General features: G+C 46.7%; 2 protein-coding genes across 4 annotated transcripts in view; one reads left to right on the forward strand and one right to left on the reverse strand.

Annotated features, from left to right (window-relative positions):
- Window positions 1-11,733, forward strand: part of fbn1 (fibrillin 1) — a 183,306-nt gene extending 171,573 nt beyond the window's left edge. Inside the window, exons 64-66 of one of the 2 annotated variants that reach the window (XM_065012132.1) lie at window positions 7,678-7,906; window positions 8,587-8,800; window positions 9,066-9,176. In XM_065012132.1, coding sequence (XP_064868204.1) covers window positions 7,678-7,906; window positions 8,587-8,800; window positions 9,066-9,116 — 494 coding nt within the window. In that variant the 3' untranslated portion in view covers window positions 9,117-9,176. Of the gene's footprint in view, window positions 1-7,677; window positions 7,907-8,586; window positions 8,801-9,065; window positions 9,177-9,790 lie in introns of those variants that run through there. The other variant, XM_065012131.1, reaches the window with a different exon arrangement.
- A 1,140-nt stretch (window positions 11,734-12,873) lies between these two features.
- dut (deoxyuridine triphosphatase) lies at window positions 12,874-17,270 on the reverse strand. 2 transcript variants are annotated; one of them, XM_065012135.1, is made up of 7 exons: window positions 17,195-17,270; window positions 15,338-15,494; window positions 14,834-14,925; window positions 14,108-14,152; window positions 13,839-13,913; window positions 13,440-13,510; window positions 12,874-13,023 (listed from the first exon to the last, which is right to left on the reverse strand). In XM_065012135.1, the coding sequence occupies exons 1-7, from the start codon at window positions 17,253-17,255 to the stop codon at window positions 12,967-12,969; spliced, it is 558 nt and encodes a 185-aa protein (XP_064868207.1). In that variant the 5' UTR covers window positions 17,256-17,270; the 3' UTR covers window positions 12,874-12,966. The 2 variants fall into 2 exon arrangements, with proteins under 2 accessions (XP_064868207.1, XP_064868206.1); XM_065012134.1 differs by lacking the exon at window positions 17,195-17,270 and adding an exon at window positions 15,975-16,145.
- Between the last annotated feature and the right edge of the window lie 326 nt (window positions 17,271-17,596).

Here is a 17,596-nt window from a genome sequence, read left to right on the forward strand (position 1 = left end):
GTCTGTCTTCTGTCTTTCTCTCCCCACCTGTCTGTCTGTCTTCTGTCTTTCTCTCCCCCTGTCTCTCTGTCTTCTGTCTTCTGTCTGTCTGTCTGTCTGTCTCTCTCCCCCTGTCTGTCTGTCTTCTGTCTTTCCCCTCTGTCTGTCTTCTGTCTGTCTGTCTGTCTGTCTCTTTCTTTCTCCCCCTGTCTGTCTGTCTTCTGTCTTTCTCTCCCCTGTCTGTCTGTCTGTCTGTCTGTCTTCTGTCTTTCTCTCCCCCCCTGTCTGTCTGTCTGTCTTCTGTCTTTCTCCCCCTGTCTGTCTGTCTGTCTGTCTTCTGTCTTTCTCTCCCCCTGTCTGTCTGTCTTCTGTCTTTCTCTCCCCTGTCTGTCTGTCTGTCTGTCTTTCTCTCCCCCCTGTCTGTCTGTCTTCTGTCTTTCTCTCCCCCTGTCTGTCTGTCTGTCTTCTGTCTTTCTCTCCCCCCTGTCTGTCTGTCTTCTGTCTTTCTCTCCCCTGTCTGTCTGTCTTCTGTCTTTCTCTCCCCCTGTCTGTCTGTCTTCTGTCTTTCTCTCCCCCCTGTCTGTCTGTCTTCTGTCTTTCTCTCCCCCCGTCTGTCTGTCTTCTGTCTTTCTCTCCCCTGTCTGTCTTCTGTCTGTCTGTCTGTCTTCTGTCTTTCTCTCCCCCTCTCTGTCTGTCTTCTGTCTTTCTTTCTCCCCCCCTGTCTGTCTGTCTTCTGTCTTTCTCTCCCCCTCTGTCTGTCTGTCTTCTGTCTTTCTCTCCCCCTGTCTGTCTGTCTTCTGTCTTTCTCTCTTTCCCCCCCCTGTCTGTCTGTCTGTCTGTCTTCTGTCTTCTCCCCCCTGTCTGTCTGTCTTCTGTCTTTCTCTCCCCCTGTCTGTCTGTCTGTCTTCTGTCTTTCTCTCCCCCCCTGTCTGTCTGTCTTCTGTCTTTCTCTCCCCCCCCTGTCTGTCTGTCTTCTGTCTTTCTCTCCCCCCTGTCTGTCTGTCTTCTGTCTTTCTCTCCCCCTGTCTGTCTGTCTTCTGTCTTTCTCTCCCCGCCTGTCTGTCTGTCTGTCTTCTGTCTTTCTCCCCCTGTCTGTCTGTCTTCTGTCTTTCTCTCCCTGTCTGTCTTCTTTCTCTCCCCCTGTCTGTCTGTCTTCTGTCTTTCTCTCTTCTGTCTTTCTCTCCCCCTGTCTGTCTGTCTTCTGTCTTTCTCTCCCCCCGTCTGTCTGTCTGTCTGTCTTCTGTCTTTCTCTCCCCACTGTCTGTCTGTCTTCTGTCTTTCTCCCCCCTGTCTGTCTGTCTTCTGTCTTTCTCTCCCCCCTGTCTGTCTGTCTGTCTTCTGTCTTTCTCTCCCCCTGTCTGTCTGTCTGTCTTCTGTCTTTCTCTCCCCCTGTCTGTCTGTCTTCTGTCTTTCTCTCCCCCCCCCTGTCTGTCTGTCTTCTGTCTTTCTCTCCCCCCGTCTGTCTGTCTTCTGTCTTTCTCTCCCCCCTGTCTGTCTGTCTTCTGTCTTTCTCTCCCCTGTCTGTCTGTCTTCTGTCTTTCTCTCCCCCTGTCTGTCTGTCTTCTGTCTTTCTCTCCCCTGTCTGTCTGTCTTCTGTCTTTCTCTCCCCGCCCCTGTCTGTCTGTCTTCTGTCTTTCTCTCTCCCTGTCTGTCTGTCTTCTGTCTTTCTCTCCCCCTGTCTGTCTGTCTTCTGTCTTTCTCTCCCCTCTGTCTGTCTTCTGTCTTTCTCTCCCCCCCTGTCTGTCTGTCTGTCTTCTGTCTTTCTCTCCCCTGTCTGTCTTGTCTTCTGTCTTTGTCTCCCCCCTGTCTGTCTGTCTGTCTGTCTTTCTCTCCCCCTGTCTGTCTGTCTTCTGTCTTTCTCTCCCCTGTCTGTCTGTCTGTCTTCTGTCTTTCTCTCCCCCTGTCTGTCTGTCTGTCTGTCTGTCTTTCTCTGTCTGTCCTGTCTTTCTCTCTGTCTGTCTGTCTTCTGTCTTTCTCTCCCCCTGTCTGTCTGTCTTCTGTCTTTCTCTCTCTGTCTGTCTCTCCCCCCGTCTGTCTGTCTTCTGTCTTCTGTCTTTCTCCCCCCACCTGTCTGTCTGTCTTCTGTCTTTCTCCCCCCTGTCTGTCTGTCTTCTGTCTTTCTCTCCCCCCCTGTCTGTTTGTCTTCTGTCTTTCTCTCCCCCTGTCTGTCTGTCTTCTGTCTTTCTCTCCCCCCGTCTGTCTGTCTTCTGTCTTTCTCTCCCCCTGTCTGTCTGTCTTCTGTCTTTCTCTCCCCCTGTCTGTCTGTCTTCTGTCTTTCTCTCCCCCTGTCTGTCTGTCTTCTGTCTGTTCTCTTCCCTTTCCTGTCTGTCTGTCTTCTGTCTTTCTCTCCCCCTGTCTGTCTGTCTGTCTTCTGTCTTTCTCTCTTCCCCTTTCTGTCTGTCTGTCTTCTGTCTTTCTCCCCCTGTCTGTCTTCTGTCTTCTGTCTTTCTCTCCCCCCCCTGTCTGTCTGTCTGTCTTCTGTCTTTCTCTCCCCCCTGTCTGTCTGTCTTCTGTCTTTCTCTCCCCCCCCCGTCTGTCTGTCTTCTGTCTTTCTCTCCCCTGTCTTTCTCTCTGTCTGTCTTCTGTCTTTCTCTCCCCCCTCTGTCTGTCTTCTGTCTTTCTCTCCCCTGTCTGTCTGTCTTCTGTCTTTCTCTCCCCCTGTCTGTCTGTCTTCTGTCTTTCTCTCCCCCTGTCCTGTCTGTCTGTCTTCTGTCTTTCTCTCCCCCTCCCCTGTCTGTCTTCTGTCTTTCTCTCCCCCTGTCTGTCTGTCTTCTGTCTTTCTCTCCCCTCTGTCTGTCTTCTGTCTTTCTCTCCCCCTTGTCTGTCTGTCTTCTGTCTTTCTCTCCCCCTCTGTCTGTTTGTCTGTCTGTCTTTCTCTCCCCCTGTCTGTCTGTCTTCTGTCTTTCTCTCCCCCTTGTCTGTCTGTCTTCTGTCTTTCTCTCCCCCCCTCTGTCTGTCTGTCTTCTGTCTTTCTCTCCCCCCTGTCTGTCTGTCTTCTGTCTTTCTCTCCCCCCTGTCTGTCTGTCTGTCTGTCTTCTGTCTTTCTCTCCCCTGTCTGTCTGTCTGTCTTCTGTCTTTCTCTCCCCCTGTCTGTCTGTCTTCTGTCTTTCTCTCCCCTCTGTCTGTCTTCTGTCTTTCTCTCCCCCTTGTCTGTCTGTCTTCTGTCTTTCTCTCCCCTGTCTGTCTGTCTGTCTTCTGTCTTTCTCTCCCCCCCGTCTGTCTGTCTTCTGTCTTTCTCTCCCCTCTGTCTGTCTTCTGTCTTTCTCCCCCCTTGTCTGTCTGTCTTCTGTCTTTCTCTCCCCCACCTGTCTGTCTGTCTGTCTTCTGTCTTTCTCTCTTTGTCTGTCTGTCTTCTGTCTTTCTCTCCCCCTGTCTGTCTGTCTGTCTGTCTTCTGTCTTTCTCTCCCCCTGTCTGTCTGTCTTCTGTCTTCTCTCTCCCTCTCTGTCTGTCTCTGTCTTTCTCCCCTTGTCTGTCTGTCTTTCTCCCCCCCTGTCTGTCTGTCTTCTGTCTTTCTCTCCCCCCTGTCTGTCTGTCTGTCTGTCTTTCTCTCCCCCTGTCTGTCTGTCTTCTGTCTTTCTCTCCCCCTGTCTGTCTGTCTTCTGTCTTTCTCTCCCCGCCCTGTCTGTCTGTCTGTCTGTCTGTCTGTCTTTCTCTCCCCCCCTGTCTGTCTGTCTTCTGTCTTTCTCTCCCCCTGTCTGTCTGTCTTCTGTCTTTCTCTCCCCCTGTCTGTCTGTCTTCTGTCTTTCTCTCCCCCCTCTGTCTGTCTGTCTTCTGTCTTTCTCTCCCCGTCTGTCTGTCTGTCTTCTGTCTTTCTCTCCTGTCTTTCTCTGTCTGTCTGTCTTCTGTCTTTCTCTCCCCTGTCTGTCTGTCTTCTGTCTTTCTCTCCCCCTGTCTGTCTGTCTGTCTTCTGTCTTTCTCCCCCTGTCTGTCTGTCTGTCTTCTGTCTTTCTCTCCCCCCCTGTCTGTCTGTCTGTCTTCTGTCTTTCTCTCCCCCTGTCTGTCTGTCTTCTGTCTTTCTCTCCCCCTGTCTGTCTGTCTTCTGTCTTTCTCTCTCCCTGTCTGTCTGTCTGTCTTCTGTCTTTCTCTCCCCCTGTCTGTCTGTCTGTCTTCTGTCTTTCTCTCCCCGCCCTGTCTGTCTGTCTGTCTTCTGTCTTTCTCTCCCCCCTGTCTGTCTATCTTCTGTCTTTCTCTCTTTCTCTCCCCCCCGTCTGTCTGTCTTCTGTCTTTCTCTCCCCCCCGTCTGTCTGTCTTCTGTCGTTTCTCCCCCTCTCTGTCTGTCTTCTGTCTTTCTCTCCCCCTGTCTGTCTGTCTTATGTCTTTCTCTCCCCCTGTCTGTCTGTCTTCTGTCTTTCTCTCCCCGCCCTGTCTGTCTGTCTTCTGTCTTTCTCTCCCCCTGTCTGTCTGTCTTCTGTCTTTCTCTCCCCCTGTCTGTCTGTCTTCTGTCTTTCTCTCCCCTCTGTCTTTCTTCTGTCTTTCTCTCCCCCCTTGTCTGTCTGTCTTCTGTCTTTCTCTCCCCCCCGTCTGTTTGTCTTCTGTCTTTCTCTCCCCACCTGTCTGTCTGTCTTCTGTCTTTCTCTCCCCCCTTGTCTGTCTGTCTTCTGTCTTTTTCTCCCCCCCTCTCTGTCTGTCTTCTGTCTTTCTCTCCCCACCTGTCTGTCTGTCTTCTGTCTTTCTCTCCCCCCCTGTCTGTCTGTCTGTCTGTCTTCTGTCTTTCTCTCCCCCTGTCTGTCTGTCTGTCTTCTGTCTTTCTCTCCCCCTGTCTGTCTGTCTTCTGTCTTTCTCTCCCTCTGTCTGTCTTCTGTCTTTCTCTCCCCCCTTGTCTGTCTGTCTTCTGTCTTTCTCTCCCCCTGTCTGTCTGTCTGTCTTCTGTCTTTCTCTCCCCCCCTGTCTGTCTGTCTTCTGTCTTTCTCTCCCCTCTGTCTGTCTTCTGTCTTTCTCTCCCCCCTTGTCTGTCTGTCTTCTGTCTTTCTCTCCCCCTGTCTGTCTGTCTGTCTTCTGTCTTTCTCTCCCCCCTTGTCTGTCTGTCTTCTGTCTTTCTCTCCCCCTGTCTGTCTGTCTGTCTGTCTTCTGTCTTTCTCTCCCCCCCTGTCTGTCTGTCTTCTGTCTTTCTCTCCCCTCTGTCTGTCTTCTGTCTTTCTCTCCCCCGTCTGTCTGTCTTCTGTCTTTCTCTCCCCCCGTCTGTTTGTCTTCTCTTTCTCCCCCCCGTCTGTCTGTCTTCTGTCTTTCTCTCCCCCCGTCTGTTTGTCTTCTGTCTTTCTCCCCCTCTCTGTCTGTCTTCTGTCTTTCTCTCCCCACCTGTCTGTCTGTCTTCTGTCTTTCTCTCCCCCTGTCTGTCTGTCTTATGTCTTTCTCTCCCCCCTGTCTGTCTGTCTTCTGTCTTTCTCTCCCCTGTCTGTCTGTCTGTCTTCTGTCTTTCTCTCCCCCCTGTCTGTCTGTCTTCTGTCTTTCTCTCTTTCTCTCCCCCCGTCTGTCTGTCTTCTGTCTTTCTCTCCCCCTGTCTGTCTGTCTGTCTTCTGTCTTTCTCTCCCCCCCTGTCTGTCTGTCTTCTGTCTTTCTCTCCCCTCTGTCTTTCTTCTGTCTTTCTCTCCCCCCTTGTCTGTCTGTCTTCTGTCTTTCTCTCCCCCCCGTCTGTTTGTCTTCTGTCTTTCTCTCCCCCTGTCTGTCTGTCTTCTGTCTTTCTCTCCCCCTTGTCTGTCTGTCTTCTGTCTTTTCTCCCCCTCTCTGTCTGTCTTCTGTCTTTCTCTCCCCACCTGTCTGTCTGTCTTCTGTCTTTCTCTCCCCCCCTGTCTGTCTGTCTGTCTGTCTTCTGTCTTTCTCTCCCCTGTCTGTCTGTCTGTCTTCTGTCTTTCTCTCCCCCTTGTCTGTCTGTCTTCTGTCTTTCTCTCCCCCTGTCTGTCTGTCTTCTGTCTTTCTCTCCCCCTGTCTGTCTGTCTGTCTTCTGTCTTTCTCTCCCCCCTGTCTGTCTGTCTTCTGTCTTTCTCTCCCCCCGTCTGTCTGTCTTCTGTCTTTCTCTCCCCCTGTCTGTCTGTCTGTCTTCTGTCTTTCTCTCCCCCTGTCTGTCTGTCTTCTGTCTTTCTCTCCCCTCTGTCTGTCTTCTGTCTTTCTCTCCCCCTTGTCTGTCTGTCTTCTGTCTTTCTCTCCCCCTTGTCTGTCTGTCTTCTGTCTTTCTCTCCCCCTGTCTGTCTGTCTTCTGTCTTTCTCTCCCCTGTCTGTCTGTCTGTCTTCTGTCTTTCTCTCCCCCTGTCTGTCTGTCTTCTGTCTTTCTCTCCCCCCGTCTGTCTGTCTTCTGTCTTTCTCTCCCCCTGTCTGTCTGTCTGTCTTCTGTCTTTCTCTCCCCCTGTCTGTCTGTCTTCTGTCTTTCTCTCCCCCCTTGTCTGTCTGTCTTCTGTCTTTTTCTCCCCCCGTCTGTCTGCCTTCTCTCTTTCTCCCCCTGTCTGTCTGTCTGTCTTCTGTCTTTCTCTCCCCCCTGTCTGTCTGTCTGTCTTCTGTCTTTCTCTCCCAACCTGTCTGTCTGTCTTCTGTCTTTCTCTCCCCCTTGTCTGTCTGTCTTCTGTCTTTCTCTCCCCCTGTCTGTCTGTCTGTCTGTCTTCTGTCTTTCTCTCCCCTGTCTGTCTGTCTGTCTTCTGTCTTTCTCTCCCCCTTGTCTGTCTGTCTTCTGTCTTTCTCTCCCCTGTCTGTCTGTCTGTCTTATGTCTTTCTCTCCCCCTTGTCTGTCTGTCTTCTGTCTTTCTCTCCCCCCTGTCTGTCTGTCTTCTGTCTTTCTCTCCCCCCCTGTCTGTCTGTCTTCTGTCTTTCTCTCCCCCTGTCTGTCTGTCTGTCTTCTGTCTTTCTCTCCCCCTGTCTGTCTGTCTGTCTTCTGTCTTTCTCTCCCAACCTGTCTGTCTGTCTTCTGTCTTTCTCTCCCCCCTGTCTGTCTGTCTTCTGTCTTTCTCTCCCCCCTGTCTGTCTGTCTGTCTGTCTTCTGTCTTTCTCTCCCCCTGTCTGTCTGTCTGTCTTCTGTCTTTCTCTCCCCCCTTGTCTGTCTGTCTTCTGTCTTTCTCTCCCCCCGTCTGTCTGTCTGTCTGTCTTCTGTCTTTCTCTCCCCCCGTCTGTCTGTCTTCTGTCTTTCTCTCCCCCTTGTCTGTCTGTCTGTCTGTCTTTCTCTCCCCCCCCGTCAGTCTGTCTTCTCTCTTTCTCTCCCCCTGTCTGTCTGTCTTCTGTCTTTCTCTCCCCCTGTCTGTCTGTCTGTCTTCTGTCTTTCTCTCCCCCCTTGTCTGTCTGTCTTCTGTCTTTCTCTCCCCACCTGTCTGTCTGTCTTCTGTCTTTCTCTCCCCCCTTGTCTGTCTGTCTTCTGTCTTTCTCTCTCCCTCAACATCAAATCTACATCCCTTTCCTGGAAGTTGAACTTGTTCCTCTCTAGATTACTGGAAGAGCTCCCTCCCTGAGTCACTGTTCTACATGAACACTGTTGTTATAACTGAGTCGCTGGCACTTTAACTTGACTCTACTGATGGGAATTACAGCATTGATATTCAGTGGCCTTTCCCAAAAAGAACACGGCCAATGTTTATCAGATGAACCGGTACTACAGATGGTTTCCTCATTCCCTTCAAGAGTTTCTCAGTATTGTTTGTGTTCTCTGGCCGAGGTTTGACCCATATTTGACATCTGTTTGTTTTGTTGACTTCCTGTCTGTGTTGTTTGCTTCCTGTGGTCAGATGAGAACGAGTGCCAGAACACTCAGATCTGTGGGGGAGCGTCATGCCATAACACCCTGGGGAGCTTCCGTTGCCTCTGTCCCACTGGGTTCAACTACGGAGACCAGGGGGGGTGCAGTGACATCAACGAGTGCTCCTCCTCCTCTAATCCATGTAACTACGGCTGTTCCAACACAGACGGAGGGTATCTCTGTGGCTGTCCACCTGGATACTACCGCGCTGGACAGGGGTGAGTGATTGAGACTGTGTGTGTGTGTGTGTGTGTGTGTGTGTGTGTGTGTGTGTGTGTGTGTGTGTGTGTGTGTGTGTGTGTGTGTGTGTGTGTGTGTGTGTGTGTGTGTGTGTGTGTGTGTGTGTGTGTGTGTGTGTGTGTGTGTGTGTGTGTGTGTGTGTGTGTGTGTTTGATCTACCCAGGAGCAATATCATGATCAATGTTGATGGATAGACGGGTTTGTTGTTTAGCAACAAAACCAACACGTGTGTAACTATGGGACAAAACAGACAGGGTTGGCTTAGATTGTTGACAACATGTAAACTACATTTTGTCTCCGATATTTATTGAAAACATATATAAATGTGCACAATGTCTCTCAAATACATCGTTACAGTTGTTGGTTAGCTAGCTAGCGAATTTTAGCCATATTAGCATTGTAATGAAATCAGTCAAAACCCCTAAAAAAGACATGGTATCAAGAACAAGATGAAACTAGCTGAAACGAGTCACTTTATTGTCATTGTTGGTAGCTATCTGGCCATCCACAATCACAACAACACATAGACCCCTGTCCCATTGAAGTGTGCACATTGTTTTGGTGATGTTGTCAGCTAGCCCATGTATAGGCAAGATGGTGTTTGGGTATGATTTTATGCCCTGTGTGTTTGTGATTGACTCCTTTCTGTGTGTTCCAGGCACTGTGTGTCAGGCGTGGGCTTTGGTAGTGGTGTGAGTCTGGGCCAGGGAGGAGGAGGAGGAGGAGGAGGAGGAGGAGGAGCAGCAGAGGTGGGTGACAACGATCTGTCTCCTGAGGCCTGCTACGAGTGTAAGATCAACGGTTACCCCAAGAAGGGGCGCAAACGCCGCGACACCAACTCAACGCTGGAGCAACCTCTGGACAATGCACAGGTAATGTCTGTCTGTCTTGGTCTGGTGGACCCTAGAATGGTCATGCTATCATGTCTTGCCTGCTCTTCACTGAATCCGTAGTACATATTAACTGTGTGGTCCTGTGTTGTGTTATCAGGATCCAGAGTGTTGAGTGTTGTCAGTGTTTACATAATCCACCTATAACATGGTCCTGTGTCCTCAGCATCAGGAGACAGTGAACCTGGACAGTGTTACACATCATATATCTGTATAATACTGTATGTAACCTGTCCTGTGTCCTCAGCATCAGGAGACAGTGAGTCTGGACAGTGTTACACATCATATATCTGTATAATACTGTATGTAACCTGTCCTGTGTCCTCAGCATCAGGAGACAGTGAGTCTGGACAGTGTTACACATCATATATCTGTATAATACTGTTGTAACCTGTCCTGTGTCCTCAGCATCAGGAGACAGTGATGGACAGTGTTACACATCATATATCTGTATAATACTGTATGTAACCTGTCCTGTGTCCTCAGCATCAGGAGACAGTGAGTCTGGACAGTGTTACACATCATATATCTGTATAATACTGTATGTAACCTGTCCTGTGTCCTCAGCATCAGGAGACAGTGAACCTGGACAGTGTTACACATCATATATCTGTATAATACTGTATGTAACCTGTCCTGTGTCCTCAGCATCAGGAGACAGTGAGTCTGGACAGTGTTACACATCATATATCTGTATAATACTGTATGTAACCTGTCCTGTGTCCTCAGCATCAGGAGACAGTGAGTCTGGACAGTGTTACACATCATATATCTGTATAATACTGTATGTAACCTGTCCTGTGTCCTCAGCATCAGGAGACAGTGAGTCTGGACAGTGTTACACATCATATATCTGTATAATACTGTATGTAACCTGTCCTGTGTCCTCAGCATCAGGAGACAGTGAGTCTGGACAGTGTTACACATCATATATCTGTATAATACTGTATGTAACCTGTCCTGTGTCCTCAGCATCAGGAGACAGTGAGTCTGGAGAGTGTGGACATTGAGGACACCCTGCTGTTCAACCTGAACATGTCCGGCCTGTCCAGCCGAGACCACATCCTGGAGTTCACCCCGGCCCTGTCCACACTCAACAACCACGTGCGCTACTCCATCGACTACGGCAACGAACTGGGCTACTTCAAGATCAGCCAGAGGGAGGGGCTTAGCTACCTGCACCTGTCCAAGAGGAAGTCCCTCCCCCCTGGAGCCTACTTCCTGCAGATCAGTAGCGTGGCCGTGTACAGGAAGAAGGAGCTGGCAGCGCTGGAGGACAGCAACGATAAAGACTACCTCACAGGCCAGCTGGGAGACACACTCACCATGAGGGTGCAAATAGTCCTGCATTAACCTACACTACAGGACTGACTGGGGTGGCTGGTCTGGGCTGGGTGGGGAGTGTCTGCCTGTAAACACTGGTCTAGGAACAGATTAATTTACCCGTGATCCATATCTCAACCATTAGGATGGGGAGAGAAGATCTGACCCTGGGTCAGTGGTTATGGGCAACTTCTACCTACTCTGGAGAGAGAGCTTGGGACAATCTCAACGCCAAAGAGACTAATGGGTGGGTGGGGGGAGGGGGGATTGCGTTGTTTGATTCCCAAAGATGATTCTACATATCATAGATACAACCTTTAGTGCTACAGTGTAGGCCTAACCCACTGGCTACAGTATGGCTGTCTGAAGAAAGGCTTAGAGAATGAGAATGACATGGAGGGAAGACATGACAATGACACAACAATAACCACTCTAAACTGCTCTGTGCAGGAAGCTCTGGTTTGAATGTTTTTTTATATTTTTTTTAATGAAAAAGGTTTATATGAAATAGGTTTTGTATGATGATATGTGGAATCTGCCACTCTTTTGTGGGACATGTAAGGCAAATGCCATATCCCCCCATAGCCCCTACCCCCAAGACCATGAGGGTAGCTAGGGAGTATGGGGTAGGAGGTAGGGGCTAGCGGTGGATTTGGACTGAGTAGCAGAGTGCAGAAGTCACTGATGCTGAGTGTTCACAGCTTGGCAGAGGTGGAAGTGAAAGGCAGCGTTCAGATTCTCCACCCTTCTCCCTGAAGTGTGCACTTGCTCACTCCCCCTTCATGGTTCACAAAGCATTGGCTGCTAAGGAGAGTTTCCACCATATTAGGTAAACCAGTCCATTCCTTTCAAATCCCTGAGGGGAGAAGGGTAGGGAATCGAACCGTAGCTAAAGTCTTTAGCTAGAAGGACCCCTCTTCCTCATCATAACTATGCTTCTTCATCTTCCCCACTGACTAGACTTCAGCATTACACATATTTACTGGTGCTAGTAACAAATCCACATAGACTTATAAATGCACTGTAATACTCAACACACAGTAGCTGTCTGTCTACTGTCCTTTTAATAAGATGTCAGACGTCTTCTTTTCAACCAAAACCAAAGTAACAGCCTGTCTGCTCTCTATACCACATGTAAATGAAGTGTGTTTATACTGTAATCAATGCCATGTTTAGAATGTTAATCTATGAAGCCTTTTGTAAACTAGAGAACGCCCCTGAGAGGAGGGGGTGTAATGGTGCTTATAATGACCTACTACTTCCTTTGATAAACTGTATACACACACACAACACAAATACACACACACACCCTCAAACACACTCAAAACATACACCGTTCTGATGCCAAACCTGTGCCTTCATGATTATGCACTGAGGTCGACGCGGCCACACACACTTTTCGCTCGTACAATCAGTGCTCCGTAGCGAAGTCAATCAGACCAGCCCCAGACTCATCCGTCTGTCGCTCTGTCACATCAGTGCTCCGTAGCGAAGTCAATCAGACCAGCCGCAGACTCATCCATCTGTCGCTCTGTCACATCAGTGAGGGTTTAGTTGTAAAGTCACAATAAAAACTTGTTTTGTTTAAAAGGTTTCGTTGTTGTCCCTGTCTCCCAACTTCACTTCCTCTCTTTGCAGATTATGCTATTTATGGGATGTATTTTAACCACTTTAAGGGCCAAATTCCCAGACACAGATTAAGCCTAATCCTGGGCTAAAAAGCACTTCATTGACCATAATTTTTAGTGTATGCTTAAATTACATTTCTCATTTAGCAGATGCAATCACCTTGCTCTAGTATACAGACATGGTTGAATTTATTTTTTCACCCAGTTTCACTCAAGAGATTTGAACCGTTGATTAACCTTTCGTTTACTGGCCCAATGCTCTTAACCGCTAGGCTACCTGCTGCCCTAAGAGTCTACCCTTCCTTGGTTCCTTGCTTTCATTACTGACAGCTGAAAGGACTGGTGACATCCTCTCCACAATGCTTCCTGCTTCTACCTAGCATCTCGGCCTAATGAAAGGATGAGAGAAGGAAGCTATTGTAATTCCAGAGACAATATAAAACGAAGACTACTGAACCACAGCCACCATATCCAGTTCAACACAACCCAATGACTGCATCTAGAAGGCAAGGGTCATGTTCCCCTTCTCAGACGTTGCATGCATCAACCAATGGTTGCATGCCACATCACCGAGAGTGCTATCGACAGATTGCTATAACGTGGTTAGCTGAGACATAAAATACCTAACCAGGCGTTGTAAGATCTGGCATACATCTGCAAGTTAGTCAGCCTGGAACTCTACCTATTTCTCAGTGAACCTCCTCCCTGGTGTGGTTCACATTAGCCTTCTGATTCTACAGTTAACAGATCTAACATGTAACGGTACAGTGGAATGTTTTGGTTGCCAACATGCTGCCCAAATATGAGCCTGTGTGAAGGGTTTGGTCCCTAAGACAGGGAAACTCCCTCAAACTATGAAAATAAATGGTTTAACAGCACCACTTAGTGGTCATTCAGGGTACAAACTTACATAGAATTCTATCCAAAGCCGATATACATAAGTGGGCATAGCCGACATTTTCATATAGGTTTCCCCAATTGGAATTGAACCTGCAACACTGGCATCTCTAGAACCATGCTCTTGCAAACCGAGCCACACAGACAAGAAAATCAGTGATGTTTCATTGCCATTAATGGCCAAATCAGCAGGCATAGACAGTGAAGCAAAGGGATAATAACAATCTTTATTAAACAATGTAATTATTGTACAATGACATAACAGAACTAATAAGCTGGTTTATTTACAATGTTGATGTATCAGTTGCTGCCTGTGGAGCCAAATCCTCCAGCCCCACGCTCAGTCTCATCCAGAGTCTGAAACAGAGGGAAGACACGGTTAATACTACAACACTGGAGCGAAGGGTATTTTACTGACTTTCTATGCGAATGAGCCCAGTTTTCCCAAACACAGATTTAGCCTAGTCCAGGACCAAAAGTATGTTCAATGGAAATTGTTAAAGTGAAGAGGTTAAGTCCAGGACGATGCTCGACCAGAGTCGAGAAAAACAGCCCTAAGGGCTCAAGGCTCATTCTCACAGAAATAAGATGCACTTAAAATCGACATTTCAGTCTCAAGTTTAAATGAAATGAGACTGCTTGACAAGGTGTGTCCATTTAAGGTTTGTGTGAAATGGATCGTAAAGCTGTGATCAGCAATTCACTACTAGGTCTGAGCATGTATGGTAACACTATAAATGGTCATATTCAGTCTATAGAGAAGTGTGAAGTACCTTTAGCTCCTGTAGGTCTGGGTAGCAGATCCTCTCGCACACCAGCTGAGCCACACGGTCCCCTTTTTTCACTGGGACACAGAAAGAAACACCATCACTCTACAGGTCACCCAGTTTCCCAACACCATCACTCTACAGGTCACCCAGTTTCCCAACACCATCACTACAGTGTTTCACTGGAAAACAGATCTCAATGTGAAATGCATTTGGATTGAGAAATCAGTAAAACAAGGTATTTTTTTCAAAGAGCAAAGGGTATATAATTAACGTAAAAGTAATAAAAAAATAAAATAAATGGATGTACCAATTGCAGATGGTCCCTTTAATCATGGATACAAAGTGCTTTCAATGCTTTGAGTTTGGAAAGGTGGCATATGAATGATTATTTGTAAAGCTCACCTTCAAAGGTTTCCTTGCTGAAGTTGAACAGCACCACCCCCACATTACCTCTATAGTCCTCATCCACTACTCCAGCTGGGGGGAGACAGGCACTCCAGTTAGCCTAGCTGTCAGTTCTATGTTCTAGACTCTGGTTAGAACAGCCAAAGAGTGACTTGGGTTCATGAAATCTCCATCAGAACTATGGTTACCACTTTCCTGCCATTTTTATAACCCATCTCTTATGAAAAATGTTATATTAATATCTGAAGGTCAAAAAGTAAACTCACCCCCAACATCGATGAAGTGTTTTGCAGCCAGGCCAGACCGTGGTGCTGTGAAAAGAGAGAAATACATCAAATATGACTAAACTCCTTCATTTTTTATGCTGGAGAAAAGTGAAGGGGAGATGAGAAAGAGGGGTTGAACGAGATGAGTGTGAAAGCAGTCTCCATTGACCGTGTTGGAGCATCACATATGTGATGCATTGTGGGTAAATTGTGACTGACTGATCTACCAATAACAATGAGTAGTTATTTATGTTGCAAGGTGATTTGTCAGTAGGCAGTCAGTCACCTGCACTTTCAGTTGTAATGAGGGGGTTTGATTAATCTTGCCCGGATGCCTGTGTAGGCATGTATTGCACCAGCTGAAAGTTGATTGCATTAGATTTGAAACTGGGCTGCCTCCCAGGAATCCTGCTCTGGCTGACTGCAATGTTTGCTCAAAACAAAAGTGACATAATTAAGCATGTAGTAATTAGTAGGATTCTGCGTTGCCATGCAAAAGTGATCGCTTTCTGCCTTCCCAATGAAAAGTAGTTTGAATGTTCTAACATTTATTTTATGTAAAAGAGATGTAGGTTTCTGGTTCAACCCAGGTCAAAGTAAAATAACTCCCTCACTGTCAAGTCAAACAATACCCAGAGAGACCTACCCCCACATACCTGTATGCCAGGGTGTAATTACATTTTTTCTTTAAAAACATTTAAGTTTGTGTCCTGGTACCCTACTCACCCACTCTGCCATAGCAGCCTGACGGAACTGCTATCTGGATGTCAGTCTTCACGATAGCCTTGTCCATAGGACCAATACTGTAGTCATAGGCACTGTTAGAAAAACATCAACAGGTGGCTTACAGGCACTAACTTACAAAGGCAGTGACCTACATCTAACTCCCATCCCATCCAATCGTTAGTAGGAGGAGCAGGCTAGCTCTACCGTTTGCCAACTTTTCTCCTGTTAAAGTTGGTCATATAAACATGAAGCAAGACTAGGCTACCTAGTTAGGTAGCTTGATATGAAGACATTATGAATGGTCGTTTGCTTAACTACAGTTTTACTTTTGATTGATAGCAGAAAAATAAACAGCCACGTGCAGTATACACCCACTGCAACGTACTGAATTCAAGTAACGTTATCTTGCTTATGTGAATAGCAAGCTAGCTAAGTAAATACAAGCCAGTAAAATGTACAGCGTTCAAATCACTTCCAGTGACCATGTCCCGGACTCTGACCCACCTGAACAGGTCGTAGCCTGCAGCTTTAGCAGAGCCCCGGGTAGGAGCAGTGGCATGTTCAGACAACTTGGAGAACTTCAGCACCGATATCACATTCTCTGCCACTGCATGTGGCTTTGTCCTCTTCAGTGGAGAAACTTCTGCGGCGTCTATCACTTCTGAGCAAGGCATGTTTACAAAGTTTGTGGTAAGAAAGTTGAGTTAATTCCAAAATAATAAAATGGCTATGGTTAGTTTACTAACGTTAGCTAAATAGTTAAAATATGGCGAGTTGTTGCTCCTTCTCTGAATCTTATTCGGAAGCACACATTCCCGCCAATTTCAATTGAATCTGCCTCGCCGTCGTTGAAAAAAAGAAGAAAATCTCGCGAGAGTTCTGACAACTTGACCAGCTGTGAGCTGAATGACAGGAAAGCTTTAGTTTACTAATCCTTGAATGATGCATCTTGATTTCGGTAAAACAATCGACTACAAATCTGACAACAGTACAATTACCGGTACCTACACATTTATTGACTACACATGTTAATACTAAAGTTGATAATACAACAACCAGTTAGCATAGCAAAGTAGCTAGCTGCTAGTGCTAGCAAACATGAGCTATTACTGAAAAGCAATGTAGCTAGCCAACGAGCTACCTGCATTCTCGCATCCTTTTCTCCTGGACAGAGTGGGAGAATGCAGATAAAATGTTCTGTGTGAAGGTACTGAAGACTGGGCAGCGATAATCGAAGAACAACACCGCCAGTAGAGCCTCTGCTTTGCAACGAAGTGCTCCATCTTGTTAAAGTCCTCCCCGGCTGCGGCATCCGCTACAGCGCCTTCAGAAAGTATTCATACCCCTTGACTTATTCCACATGTTGTGTTACAGACCGAATTCGAAATTGATTACATCTTTTTTTCCTCTCACCCATCTATACACAATATCCCATAACTATAAAGTGAAAATGTTTTATACATTTTTGCTAATGTATTGACAATTAAATACAGGCAGAGTGAGTATTGGTTAAGTGGGACATTTAAGCTTTGTAATGAATATCTTAAAATGTGTACAATAACATAACCAACAATCAATGGCTGTGTGTTAGTCATTTTAATTCGGAACTGGAATAAACTGATTGATCACATCACACAGGTGTATAACAGAACACACACACAGGCTCAGTTTGATAGTGCACCCCTAAGTAACAGTGCAAATGAAAAATGACCAGGCCTACTGTACAAAGTATTGTTGAAAAAAAGGTTTAGGTTGGAACTGTTGCTGTTAACATACAATACATATATTTTATTCTAAACTGGATTAAACACACAGTCCTAATGAGAGGTGTGTGGGTGGTTGAAGTTTTCAACAAGCATGTCTCAGCATTGAGCCTGTTTCTGTACTCTGTTTATTTTGTTTTTTGAGAACCCTGACTCGCATAGGTATGTGGTGCCAAACTAGCTTAGAACATCTACTGCTTTCTCAGTCTAGACAGGAGACTGCTTCCTGCTGTAGATGAGCAACCCAGAACTGAGTGTTTGCCTCAAAAAGCATCTTGCTTCAATTAGTTTATTCCAGAATAAAATTTTAGTATTTTACTAGCAACAGTTCCAACCTAAACTCATTTAACAATATTTCTAGAGTAATATGTACAGTATAGTAGGCCTGATAATGTTTAATCTTCACCTGTACTGTTTCTTAGGGTTGCACTATCAGTAGCTAGCTAGCTTGCTTTGGCTAATGTTAGCTAGCTATTAGCTGAGTACAAGGGGATTGTTTGAGAGAAACTCTACTACAATGAGAGATAGCACTCCCTTATTTCTGCTTATCATCATCACCTGTTATAAAATGACAACAATGCCGTGCTAATTGACTTACTTTCCCACTGTCGAAGCACTGTTTCCTGATGCATTCTGCCCTGTTCTGGGTTTACCGTCATGCTGTGGGTGTTTGGTCAAGACCTGTCGTTTTAATTTGTTCGTTTTGAACATTACTAAGCACTTCCCTGCACAAAACACATTTTGGGCGCTCCTCGTTATTTATCAAAGTTTGTATTAAACCAAGCTAGAGAAACGCATCGCTGTATTTTCGTTTCATGACGATTGAGTTCGTCAGAATTTGTGGCTAGTTTGAGTCCATTTGATGATGGCGAGTGGGAATGACATGTTGACAGGCTGTCAGGTTAGGAAGGCTAAGAGTTTCAAAACACTTGCAAGTGAAAATTTGTAATTACTTTTTTCAAGTGTCAAATGTCATTTTTTGTACACCTGATTTTTTCAC

The sequence above is a fragment of the Oncorhynchus nerka genome, linkage group LG27 (assembly GCF_034236695.1).
Source record: "Oncorhynchus nerka isolate Pitt River linkage group LG27, Oner_Uvic_2.0, whole genome shotgun sequence".
Classification (NCBI taxonomy): Eukaryota; Metazoa; Chordata; class Actinopteri; order Salmoniformes; family Salmonidae; genus Oncorhynchus; species Oncorhynchus nerka.